The sequence below is a fragment of the Apodemus sylvaticus genome, chromosome 1 (assembly GCF_947179515.1).
Source record: "Apodemus sylvaticus chromosome 1, mApoSyl1.1, whole genome shotgun sequence".
In the NCBI taxonomy this organism is placed as follows: domain Eukaryota; kingdom Metazoa; phylum Chordata; class Mammalia; order Rodentia; family Muridae; genus Apodemus; species Apodemus sylvaticus.
In genome coordinates, this window is record NC_067472.1 from 37,341,325 (window position 1) to 37,353,628 (window position 12,304).

The 12,304-nt window shown below is 38.4% G+C and overlaps 1 protein-coding gene across 1 annotated transcript in view; it reads left to right on the forward strand.

The window, feature by feature from the left end:
- The first annotated feature begins 3,944 nt into the window (after positions 1 to 3,944).
- LOC127688892 (zinc-regulated GTPase metalloprotein activator 1) overlaps positions 3,945 to 12,304 on the forward strand; it is a 46,819-nt gene continuing 38,459 nt past the window's right edge. Inside the window, exons 1-3 of the mRNA XM_052188005.1 lie at positions 3,945 to 4,171; positions 7,785 to 7,871; positions 10,672 to 10,768. Of these exons, the coding sequence (XP_052043965.1) occupies positions 4,021 to 4,171; positions 7,785 to 7,871; positions 10,672 to 10,768 (335 nt within the window). The 5' untranslated portion in view covers positions 3,945 to 4,020. The remainder of the gene's footprint in view (positions 4,172 to 7,784; positions 7,872 to 10,671; positions 10,769 to 12,304) is intronic.

A 12,304-nucleotide genomic window follows, 5' to 3' on the forward strand; every position in this document is an offset into this window, starting at 1 on the left:
TATTCATTAAATATTAAGGACTCCATACATCATAATTATTGCTGTTAATATTGTTTTACCATAAATTCATTGACATCAAATAAAATAACAAAGCTAACTGTGGAGGTAATTTTAAGATAAATGAATAAGTATGTGTGATACATGCTACAATATTATATGCAGGAATTGTTTTTACTTACTTTAAAAGACATTTCCAATTAATCAATAAGGATCACTTAGAAGAATGGCAAATCTTCTGTTATGCTAGAATAAAATCTAGAAAAAAGAGTAAAATCTAGTTACCTCAGGAGAACTGAGGCTCTAAATATTAAATAGATTAAAATCTTGCTCTTCAGTTTTATTCATAATAGCCAGACACTGGAAACAACTGAGACATTCCTCAACTGAAGAATGGATAAAGACAATTTGGTATACTACACAATGAAATACTTTTCCACTATTACAAACAAAGACATCATGAATTTTGTAGGCAAATGGATTGAACTTGAGAATATCACCCTGAGTGAGGTAACCCAGACCTAAAAGCACAAGCATGGTATGCACTTACTTACAGGTGGATATAGTGGGTATTAGCCATAAAGTACAGCATATCCATGCTATACTTCACAGACTCAGAGAAGCTGAACAAGAAGAAAAGCCCAAGCGAGAATGCTTGAATATCACTTAGAAGGGGGAATAAAATAGTCGTAGAAGGCAGATAGATGGCGGGAACTGGATGGGAGAGAGCATGGGGGAGGGGAACGGAAGAGTTTTCAGGATCTGCTGTGGGGAGAGACAGAGGAAAAGGCCAGATGGCCATGAGAATGAATGGAAATCTGCAGCTTGTGTGGGTGTGGGTGTGGAGGGCATCTCAAGGACATTCCAGAGACCTGGGATAAGGGAGACTCCCAAAAATCTATGGGGGTGGCCTTAGCTGAGACCACAGTGGGGATGTGAAACCTGAAGAGGTCACGTCCTATAGCCAGGCAGGAGCCCCGATGGTGTCATAAGGACACCATCCCACCCACAAAATTTTCCACCCAAAATTTATTCTGCCTACAAGAAATGCAGGGGTAGGGGATGGAGCAGAGACTGAGAGAAGGGCCAGCTAATGACTGGTTCAACTAGAGACCCATCCCATTGGCAAGCCCCAATCCCTACCACTGTTGATGAGATATTCTGCTGTGCTTGCAGACAGGAGCCTAGCATGGCTGTCCTCTGAGAGGCTCCACCCAGCAGCTAACTCATGCAGATGCAGAGACTCACAGCCAAACAATGGATGAAGCTTGGGGCCTCTTATGGAAGAATAGGGGTAAGGATCGCAATCCTGAAGGGGATAGGAACTCCATAGGAAGACCAACACAGTCAATTAACCTGGACTCTTGGGGCTCTCAGAGACTGAACCACCAACCCAAGAGTATATGCAGGGTGGACCTAGCCTGGTTTTTCCTTGTGTAGCTCGGTCTTCATGTGGGTCCTGAAAAATGGAGCAGGGGCTATCCCAAAAGCTGTTACTTGTCTCTGGGATATGTTCTACTAGCTGGGCTGCCTTGTCTGGCCTCAGCAAGAGTTGAAGCACCTAAATCCTGCAGAGACTTAATGTGCCAGGGTAGGGGGATACCCAGGGGGGGGTCTTCACTCTCTCAAAGGAGAAGGGGGGGATGGAGGAAGGACTGTGGGAGGAGGGCACCGTGAGGAGGAACAGTGATGTGAAGTGAACACATTTAAAAATAAATAAATAAATAAATAAAGCAAAAAACAAAAAGAAAGAGAAAGAAGAAAAAAATTTCTCTTCTGAAATTCTGCTCATTTACTAAAGTGAGAAAAGAAAATGACAACTCCATTTATTCAATGGATATTTATTTTATTGGAAAGAGATATGCAAAAAGACTAATGGAACAATTTTACCAAGTTATAAGCCTTATGTTTGCACCTGAGGTTAGAACTTTAAAGAGTTATTTACTTATTTGTCTATTTACTTATTTGTTATATGTAAGTACACTGTAGCTGTCTTCAGACACCCCAGAAGAAGGCATCAGATCTCATTACCAATGGTTATGAGCCACCATGTGGTTGCTGGGATTTGAACTCAGGACCTTGGGAAGAACAGTCGGTGCTCTTAACCACTGAGCCATCTCTCCAGCCCCAAGGTTAGAACCTTAAACTGCTAAAATTATTCATTCTCTGTGGAAAACAAAACAAAACAAAATACTGGCATAACATCTGAGTACGATTGACTTTTCCTAAAAGAGTAAATAAGAGATAAAACTCAATGTAAGATAAAATTGACTAATCTAGTGTGCACAATTCAGTGTTTTCCTGTGGATTCAGAGTTCTTCTACCATAATGAGAATCACGTTTAGAACATTTTTATTACCATAAAAACACATGATGCCCACTAACAGGGACTATTAGACCCCTAGTCCTTAGGAGTCACTAATCTGTTTTCTGTATGTCTAGATTTGCCTGTCATGGGCATACTGTATTAATGGACTTGCATACTCCTTATGAATGGATTTAATTCTTAGCATGTCTTTGAGATATGCTTACTTGGTAGCAGGTCACCAGTACTTTGTACCTCTTTCTGACCAGTTAATTTCTCCAGTCTGGAAATATCACATTTTGTTTGTCTATCAGTTGGTGGGTGTTTAAAGTACATAGAACACCCAATGTATATAACTTATTAGAACCTCATTTTGAGGAGCTGGTGAGATAGCTCAGCATTTAAGAGCACTGACTGCTCTTCTAGAGCTCCTGAGTTCAATTCCCAGCAACCACATGGTCACTCACAGACATCTGGAATGGGATCCGATGCCCACACAGCAATGCTTGCTAGCCCCTCTTAAAGGCCTGAAATTCAATATGGTCAAAACACATGAACAGATGCTCGCTCAGTCTTGTTCACATCCAAAGAAATGCAACTGATAATCACATCGAGGTACTATTTTCTATTTAACTGGTTAAAAAAAATTTAGGTCTGCTAATATTGACCTTACACCAATACAATCTCTCACATTGTTGGGAAAATGTATGAATGGCTCAAAATGAAACAAAACGGCAACACCTGAAAACAATTGACAGGAAATTCAGTAGTGAAGCTGGAAATCCAGCAAACCCCAAGAGATTATACATTGAATGGTACTCTTTTTTATGAAATTGAAAAACAAACAATGGTCAACATTATTTATGTGCATGTGTGTAAAGACAAACCATAGCAAACACATAAAGGAATGTTCAGTATTCCCAAGCAGATTCATGCCTGTAGTTAGTATTCTAGACTGGAGTATAAGAGATGCAATTTATTATTTTTGAGTTAGGGGGTACTGTCAAGGAGTCCATTACAAACAAGTACAAAGGATTCCAGAGACTAATGAGAATATTATGAACCAACAAATACAATCAATGATCTGAGTTTAACTTATATCAAAGTAAATGAGAAAGAAAAGTAAATAAAACTAATTATTATGTTGTAAAAGATGAGATAGCTATAATACATAATTATAATTGCAGAACAGTTACAACTAATAGCATGACTTCATAATCACTCTTTTTCTTTGTGAATGAAAACGATGTACTTCGTGAGAATTAAAAAGTGTTCAGTTGAGAAAGTCTGTCCTGTGGTGAAGCTGCCCAAGTCCTAACTGGTTTTGCCTCAGCCCTAACAACAGATGGTAGCTAACTGCTGGAGCGCACTGCAGCTTCGAAGCTAGGGAGCTCCTAGCGTCCTAACAACAAAGTGCAGTTTGGCTCACCCTTAGAGGACACGCCCCTAGAGCGTGCCCCGCACCCGGGGGTGTGTCCCGCTCTATAAGGGGCGGGCCCATTGCGCGTGGGGGCGTGCCTATCTCTGCGTAGGGGCGTGCCTCCCCGGAAGGCGTGTCTAGTTTCCATAGAGGCGTAGCTGGAGGGCGGGCTGGTTCCTTAGAGTCAGGCTGCGCGACTTGTTGTGGTGACGTCATCAGCCCCGCGCCGACTGAAGCCTGTTGCGGAAGTGCGCCTGGCGGCAGCGTTTTACCTAAAAACAGCTGTGCTGCTGGCGGCATGTTACCTACTGTGAAAACTGTGGAGGCGGAAGAAGAGTACGCGGAGGATTGTCCTGAATTGGTCCCCATTGAGACCAACAACCAAGAAGAAGAGGGAAATCTTGACTTCACCATTAAGATTCCAGTCACAATTGTCACCGGGTATTTAGGTAATTAACGGGGGGCTGCCGTGTCTCCTCAGGCACCCGGGCCTCCTGGCCAAGGACGAATCTTCGAGGTAGGGGCTGGGGTCTCTCTCCTAGCATTTTCAAAGGTGGTTTTGAAACCTTGACTCACCTTTTAATTTTATGGCCTCTTGATAAGTTGTCTTAGATTTGTGAAGCTCATCTCCCCTCAGTTTAGAATGGAAGTAGTAAGAGTCATTTGAGTTTTCTCATCTAACAAAACAAAACAAAGCAAACACGGTCTATTGTTATTAAAGGATGCCCTGATCAAGAGAAAAAAAGAAAAGAAAAAACAAGGTTGCCGTCTATGGATTGCCTCACACCTTGCTTAGTGGATTCCATTTCACAGGAACCAAACACTTCCAGCCATGAGTGGCAAGTATTTACTGTCCTAAACTGCCCTCTCCCCTTTTGAGGTCTGCTTGGAAAGCACTGTACGAGATTGCCTTAGAATAAGACCTTTGTTTTGGAAACTTTCCTAGGCTGGGGGTCCTTGAAAACACAGATTTGTGAACATGGTGCAGTTTTCTGAAGATCAGTTCATGTTATTTTTTTGCTGGAAATGTTTAGATATCCTTTTAAAGCGTTACACTTAACAAACAGCAACAACAAATAAGTGACTAAAAATGTGGAAAAATAAAAATTGTGGAAAAAATATGAATCAACTGGTATTCTCGTTCCTGTGTGCTGCAACAAACAAGTTGGATCTTGGTGCGATCTTTAGATGCGACAAAGAAATCACTGGTGTCTCCACACCACCAAGTTTTTTTTTCTTTCTAGAGTCAGACCAAGGATATTCTAGATTTGACTTGGGCTTCATTTTTAAAAAGGGATAATGTTTGGGATTCAGATGCTACTCTATAGAGTCAGAACAAATTTCCTTGTCCAAAGAGCATACTTCAAACTTGCCTTTCTGCCTCTGGCTTACTGATAGGTGAAAGGAACAGTATAGGTAATGAATGGCCTGAAGCTGTGGGGTCAGGACTTACTCCATCAACCTCCTTGTTACTGACTGAACCTAGGGGACAGTTTGCCACCTTTGTCTTTTTTTAAATTTTGAAATACTGGGAACTCTGTCCCACTAGCCTCTGACATCTTTCATTCTTAATTTTCAACCTATTTCTCTGGCTTTCATCCTTCAGTTTCACTTCTGTATAGTTTTTTATTTTAATGTCTTACAGGCATTTCCATACTTAATGTGTCCAACACTCTAGATGCTAATAACTTCACAAATCCTGCTCCTGAGATTCCCAACTATCTGCAACACTAACAGTATTTCCTCTTAACTACAGAAGTCCTGAACCTCCCTGCTCCTTATTATATCTTTGTGCTAGCTCTACCTTTCACTACAAAGTGTTAGTTTGATTGTCACAATCTTTAGTGGGTTCTACTTGGATGAAAATTTAAGTTCCTTAGCAGGAATTTAAGGAATTCAAGGACTTCTGTGATCTGGTTCCTACCTAGCCCCCTAGCTTGTCAGATGACTCAACATATTGATTTTACTTTACTTCTTTTCTTTCTTTGTTTGTTTGATTGATTGATTTGGTTTTTTTCGAGACAGGGTTTCTCTGTATAGCTCTGGCTGCCCTGGAACTCACTCTGTGACTCACTCTGGTATAGACCAGGCTGGCCTGGAACTCAGAAATCCGCCTGCCTCTGCCTCCCAGAGCGCTGGGATTACAGGCGTGCACCACCACCGCCTGGCTTTTACTTTACTTCTTAAGTGATTTCAACCTTCTCAATGTTGTAACCCTTTAGTACATTTCCTCATGTTCTGGTTAGTGGACCCCCCAGTTATTTTTGTTGCTACTTCATAACTAATTTTGCTACTGTTACATATTATAAATATCTGATATGTAGAATGGTCTTAAGTGACCGCTGAAAGTTATTTAACCCCACCAAAGGAGTCAGGACCTAAAGGTTGAGAACTATTTTCTTACAGGCAATGCTTGGAATACTTCTTCCTGTAACTACTCCAAAAGTTACTCTACATAGCATTTTGTATGTTTCCTGTTGAATGATCAACCTGCAACAAAATTACGGCCTAATTTGTATCTAAGTCCTCCACTATCTTCCCCCATTTAACATTTTTAAACTACATGGAGGCAAAAACTTCAATTTGGTGCATGCTAGATTCTTTTGAATGACTGTGAATTACATTGCAGTGTCTTTTTCTTGATAATGTGGTTAATTATTAAGCTCTAATAATTCTTCAGAGGAAATCTCTTACATTCATGGCTTTTCAACTTTCTCATTGGCCTGTTCATAATAATATTCAAGGCCTCCTGTTTTAAAAATTTCCTCATTGTTCTGTGTTCTTAAATTTGTCTCTCCTACACATCACCCAGTTATGCTGAGCTTTCCACAGCATTTTAAAGTATCATCTCTTCAAAAACTCTTAAAATGAATATGACCTAAAGTGTTGAAGATATTAGTACCCTGTTATTCGCTTATTAACTCCTGGTTATACCCTAGAAAATTTGCAAATGTATTTTAGTAGACATGTGCAAACTATGTAAAAACATTTTAGCATTACTGCTTGTGACAGCGAAATATTGAGGACAACCAACATGGCTAACTACATAAAAATGAATTATTTATTCTAATAATGAACTGCTGTGCAGCTATGGTATTGTTTAAAGGTATTTTTAAAAAACATTTGATTATGAACTGGGGAATTTTTGGTTCACAAGATCAATGTTTTTCTTCTGCTTGAGATGAACAAACTAGGTTTATTATGCCACCTGCTGGATAAAGTTTGTGTAGTCTTAGAAATTTCTCTACTGAATAGTCTGTTGTGTATACTTAATACCTCTGTACTCTGTTTCATAAAATCAATTTTATAGTAATAGACTGCTTAAGCATATTAGAAGTAGCTATATAGTCAACCTAAATTTATAGCTAGTTTGTGGATGTTGAAATAGGTTGAATAAGTTTACGGAAGTAACTATTTTGTTTTTTGTTTTTTGGTTTTTGTTTTTTTTGTTTTTTTGTTTTTTTTTTGTTTTTTTTGTTTTGTTTTTTTTTTTTTTTTGATTTTTGATTTTTTTCGAGACAGGGTTTCTCTGTATAGCCCTGGCTGTCCTGGAACTCACTCTGTAGACCAGGCTGGCCTCGAACTCAGAAATCCGCCTGCCTCTGCCTCCCAGAGTGCTGGGAATACAGGCGTGCGCCACCACTGCCCGGCAGGAAGTATCTATTCTTAAGAATGGACATCATGAAAGAAATCGACATTTTTTTTTTTAAATAGGTGACATTTCTTAGAAGGCATAATTCATTAATTTTTTTATTGAATATAAAATTTAGATACCCTTTTGCTGTATAAATTATGAAGATAATATTTTAGTTATATTAAGTTAGAATGACTCAACTTGTAAGATTATAATTACTTATAAGATTATATATACTTATATATATATAAGTAATAGTTTCCAAGTTTTCAAAGATTTTTTTTTAATCTCTTCTGTAAAGTCCTCTGTTCTATTTTTAAGTAATGAAAAATGGCACATAAATTCTTAGAAACACTTAGGATATTTTATATTCTTTTTGTTTCCTCAAAACTAGTCTTTGAATTTTATTGCTTTAATATGTTTTATAGGTGCTGGAAAGACAACACTTCTGAACTACATTTTGACAGAACAACATAATAGAAAAATAGCAGTGATTTTAAATGAATTTGGAGAAGGTAAGTGAAGCTCAGTAACTGTTATGTTGCAGTGATGTTTGGGGCCCTTTATTCTACTGCTGGATTGATGCTCTGTACTTAAAGATAAGATTGGATGGTATTATAATATGGGGCCACTATGAATAATTGCAGAAAAATAGGATTAATTTTTATTAATCTAGCCTGAAGTTTGTAGTCTAGAGGCAAAAGACTAGAGAGACCCTGCCTCCAGCAAGTGAGAACCAGCTTCCAAAAGTTTGATTTCCACATATCAAACACGACCCCTCCCACACACACAAATAAGTAAAATACATTTAAAGAGATTGATTGTGGTGCAAGATTTCCTGTATGCCAAGAAAGCTCTGCCTATCTGAACTACGCTTTCAGCCAAAAAAAAAAAAAAAAAAAAAAAAAGATTTCTAATAGTGCTTTGCTAGCTTTTTATTAATTGATATTTTTATTATACACAGGTTATGTTTACTTTTTAATTTAATTTCTTACTGTTTTTATTTATTTTGTGGTTTTTATGGTTTCTACCTTTTGCAGCATCTCCTGAACTTTCTTTATTAATGTTTTATATAGCTTAGTATCATGCAACTAAACTATGAAGTGAAAATACATGGTTTTTTGTTTTGTTTTGGTTGCTCTTTAAAACTTTTCCCTGGCATTGGTACATTGTATGTAAAACGTTTAAAATCATTCTTTTTTTTTTTTTTTTTTTTTTTTTTTTTTTTTTTTTGGTTTTTAGGTACAGGGTTTTTCTGTGTAGCCCTCGCCATCTTGGAACTCACTCTGCTGTCTTGGAACTCACTCTGCCGGCTGGCCTTGAACTCAGAAATCTTCCTCCCTCTGCCTCCCAAGTGCTGGGATCAAAGGCGTGCACTGCCACTGTCCAGCCTAAAATCATTCTTATGATAAACATCTCATATGTGTTTATTTCCTAGGTAAACCTTACTATATGATTTTTTTTATTTGAATAAAAGTTTAATTTTTAAATGGCTACCTGAAACTTAGGCCAAAAACCTTTGTGAGAATGAAGTCAAGTTTTACTGCATATTTAGAATCTTGAACAATCTTATAACAGGAACCACCAACTTAGTATGGAATTAAAAGCAAAACTGCCTCATAAGAGAAGTACAAAAGCCAGGCAGTGGTGGCACACGCCTTTAATCCCAGCATTTGGGAGGCAGAGGCAGGCGGATCACTGAGTTTCAAGGCCAGCCTGGACTACAGAGTGAGTTCCAGGACAGCCAGGACTACAGAGAAACCCTACCTTGAACCCCTTCCCCCAAAAAAGAACAAAAACCCAGTGTTTAAAAAGAATCTCAGTATTTTTAGAAAGTTGACAATAGATGAGAAGAAAAATGTTTTCAAGGTAGTTCCTTTATTAAAAAATAGAACTGGGCAAGTGAGAGTCCTAAGGAGGAAAGAGATATATTTTTCAGTTTTAGAATTGTCTTCCTGGGAACTTAAATTTAATATTTAATATTTTTTAATTTTTAAAATATTTTACAAATACACTTTATTTAATATTTTATAAATATACTTTATAAAAATAAGTTGCTTTGCCTGCAGGTATGTTTATATACCACATGAATGCCTGGCAAGTATAGAGCTCAGAGGATGGTTTTAGATCCCCTGGAACTAGGGTTATAGCCAGTTACAAGCTGCCATATGAGTGCTGAGAATCAAACCCAGGTCCTCTGTGAGACCAACAAGTATTCTTAACCTCTGAGCCCTCTCTTCAGCCTCTATTCATTTAATTTTTTTTAAAAGTATTTTTATTTCTTGTGCATGTGTGTGTTGTGTTTGCAGGCCCTTGGAGGCCATAAGTGGACCTTGAATCTCCTGTAGCTGGAGTTGTAGATAGTTGTGAGCCATCCACTGTTCAGTGTGGTTCTGGGAATGGAACTTTGGTGCCCCGCAAGAGCAGCAAAAGCTCTTAACCACTGAACCATCTATTTGTTTAGCTCTTGTTTTTAACATTCTTGAGATAAGTTCTCACTGATTGCCCTAGGCTGATGTGGAACTTGCTTTGGACCCAGTTGTATCTTAAACTCCAGATCCTTTTGCCTCAGGCTCCTCAGTGTTGGGTTTACCAGTGTATACCATGCCTGGCTCTATTTAAATTATATAGAAAGAAGAGTTAAAATCATCTAGCATACCATAATCTAATTATTTACTGAATTAAATACTTACTTTGGGTTTGATTTTTGTTGTTTGAAAGAAGAGGGGACTTTGGCTTGCATCACATAAGAGTCATTAGTATACTTTTTGAGACTTTTAAGCTGTTGGTCAAATTTGAAGTTTTATTGATTGATTTAGAGTTATAAAAGAATATGTGTTCTAAGCTATAGTTTTTGCATTATAATCTGCTGTTCAGAACTCCATTTCTGGAGAACTGGAGAGATGGCTCGGGTTAAAAGCACTGTGTGCTCTTCTAGAGGACCTGAGTTCAATTCCTAGCAACCTCATGGTGGCTCACAACCATCTGGAATGGGATCTGGTGCCCTCTTCTGGCCTACTGGCATACATGCAGGCCAAATGCTGTATACATAATAAATCTTTTTGTTTTAAAAAAACTCTATAGAAAATAAAAATATTAAAAAACTGTTTAAAACTGGGCAGTGGTGGTGCGTGCCTTTAATCTCAGCATTTCAGAGGCAGAGGCAGGTGGATTTCTGAGCTCAAGACCAGCCTGGTCTACAGAGTGAGTTCCAGGACAGCCAGGGCTACACCAAGAAACCCTGTCTTGAAAAAAAACCAGAAAAACAAAACAAAAACAAACAAACAAAAAAACCCTGTCTGTTTATATTTTTAGGGAGTGCAGTAGAGAAATCCTTAGCTATCAGTCAAGGTGGAGAACTCTATGAAGAATGGCTGGAGCTTAGAAACGGTTGCCTCTGCTGTTCAGTCAAGTAAGGAGTGGGTTTACTATGTGCCTGTTGGCTGACTTAAGATGTCTGCTGAGTATACTTCCAGCTTCGATTTTCCTTTATAAATTTAACTGAATTTACTTATATAGTTTATACCATTGTATTTTTGGGTAGGATATACATTTATTACATTGTGTCTTCTTTGTTCCTTGCTATTTTCTATTTGTTCTAATGTTTTTATTCTTTCACTGAATTTTTAAAAATTATTTTCAGTGTCTTATTTCATATATAAAAATTATTTTGAGTTAGTCTAATTTTCAAGTATTTAATCTCTTTTTTTCTTAAAATTTTTATTTTTATCTGTATTAATGTTCTGTTTGCATGTATGCCTGTATATCACATTCATGCATGGTGCCCACAGAGTCCAGAGAGGGTGTTGAATGCCTAGAAATTAGAGTTACAGACAGTTGTAAGCCACTGTATGGGTGGTATGAATTTAACTCTGTTCCTCTGGAAGATCACCAATTGCTCTTACGCACTGGACCATCTCTCCAGCCTCTAGTTGTCTAGCCTTTTTAAAGTAAAAAAATGAATAACTGTCCTAAGAGAGAATAACCATGGGGTGGGGGATGTCTCTGTGGGTAAAGTGCTTCCCACACAAGCTTGAGGACCTAAGTGTAAAACCCCATGGCTTTTCCCTGCAAATCCAGGGGTGGCAGTGTGAGTTACCCAGTGCTGGCTAGGCTGGGACTGGTAGATCCCTGACCAGGCTGACTGGTGAGCTCCAGGTTCAAGTGAGAGACCTTGTCAGAAAAAAAGTAAGGTAGGAAGCCATTGAGCAAGACACCCAACATTGGTATCTGTCCTCTGTGTGCACACATGCATGTGCACGTGGGCACACATGCTGAGACATACAAACACATAAGAAAGAAGGAAGAACCAGCCAACACTAATGGCACAGACTTGTAATCTCAGCTACTTGAGAGGCTGATGTAGGAGGATCATAAATTGAAGACCAGCCTGGGCTACCAAGGGAGTCAAAGCTAGCCTGGGGGACTTAGTGAGATCCTATAACAGAACAGAGAAGTAAAAAGAAGGCTGGGAATGCAGCTAAGTAGTAGCCTGCTTGCTTAGCATATGTGTGGCCCTGTGTTCAAGTTCTTGTATGAACACAGAAACAGAAAGAACCTTATGTCACAGCGTAAGTTCCCATGGGCAGCGTCTAGTTTACTAAGCTGCCATCAGTCCTAGAAGAGTACCTGACATACAACAGCAACTCAGATAAGTCATTTGATAAAATAAACTCTTGGATAAATTAATCATAATTACTACATGTGCTATTGATTTTTCTATACAATAGTGAATTAAATTTATACCTTGTTATTTGTGGTCTTAGATGTTAGACACTGAGTTACACTTTTTGGAAAGAGGAAGTAGTTATAAAGTCTTTCTTAACCAAAAGGCAACACATTCAATATTTGCCCTTACTTTTGATATTATAAAAATAAAAAATAGCCAGGCGGTGGTGGCACATGCCCATAATCCCAGTACTCTGGGAGGCAGAGGCAGGCAGATTTC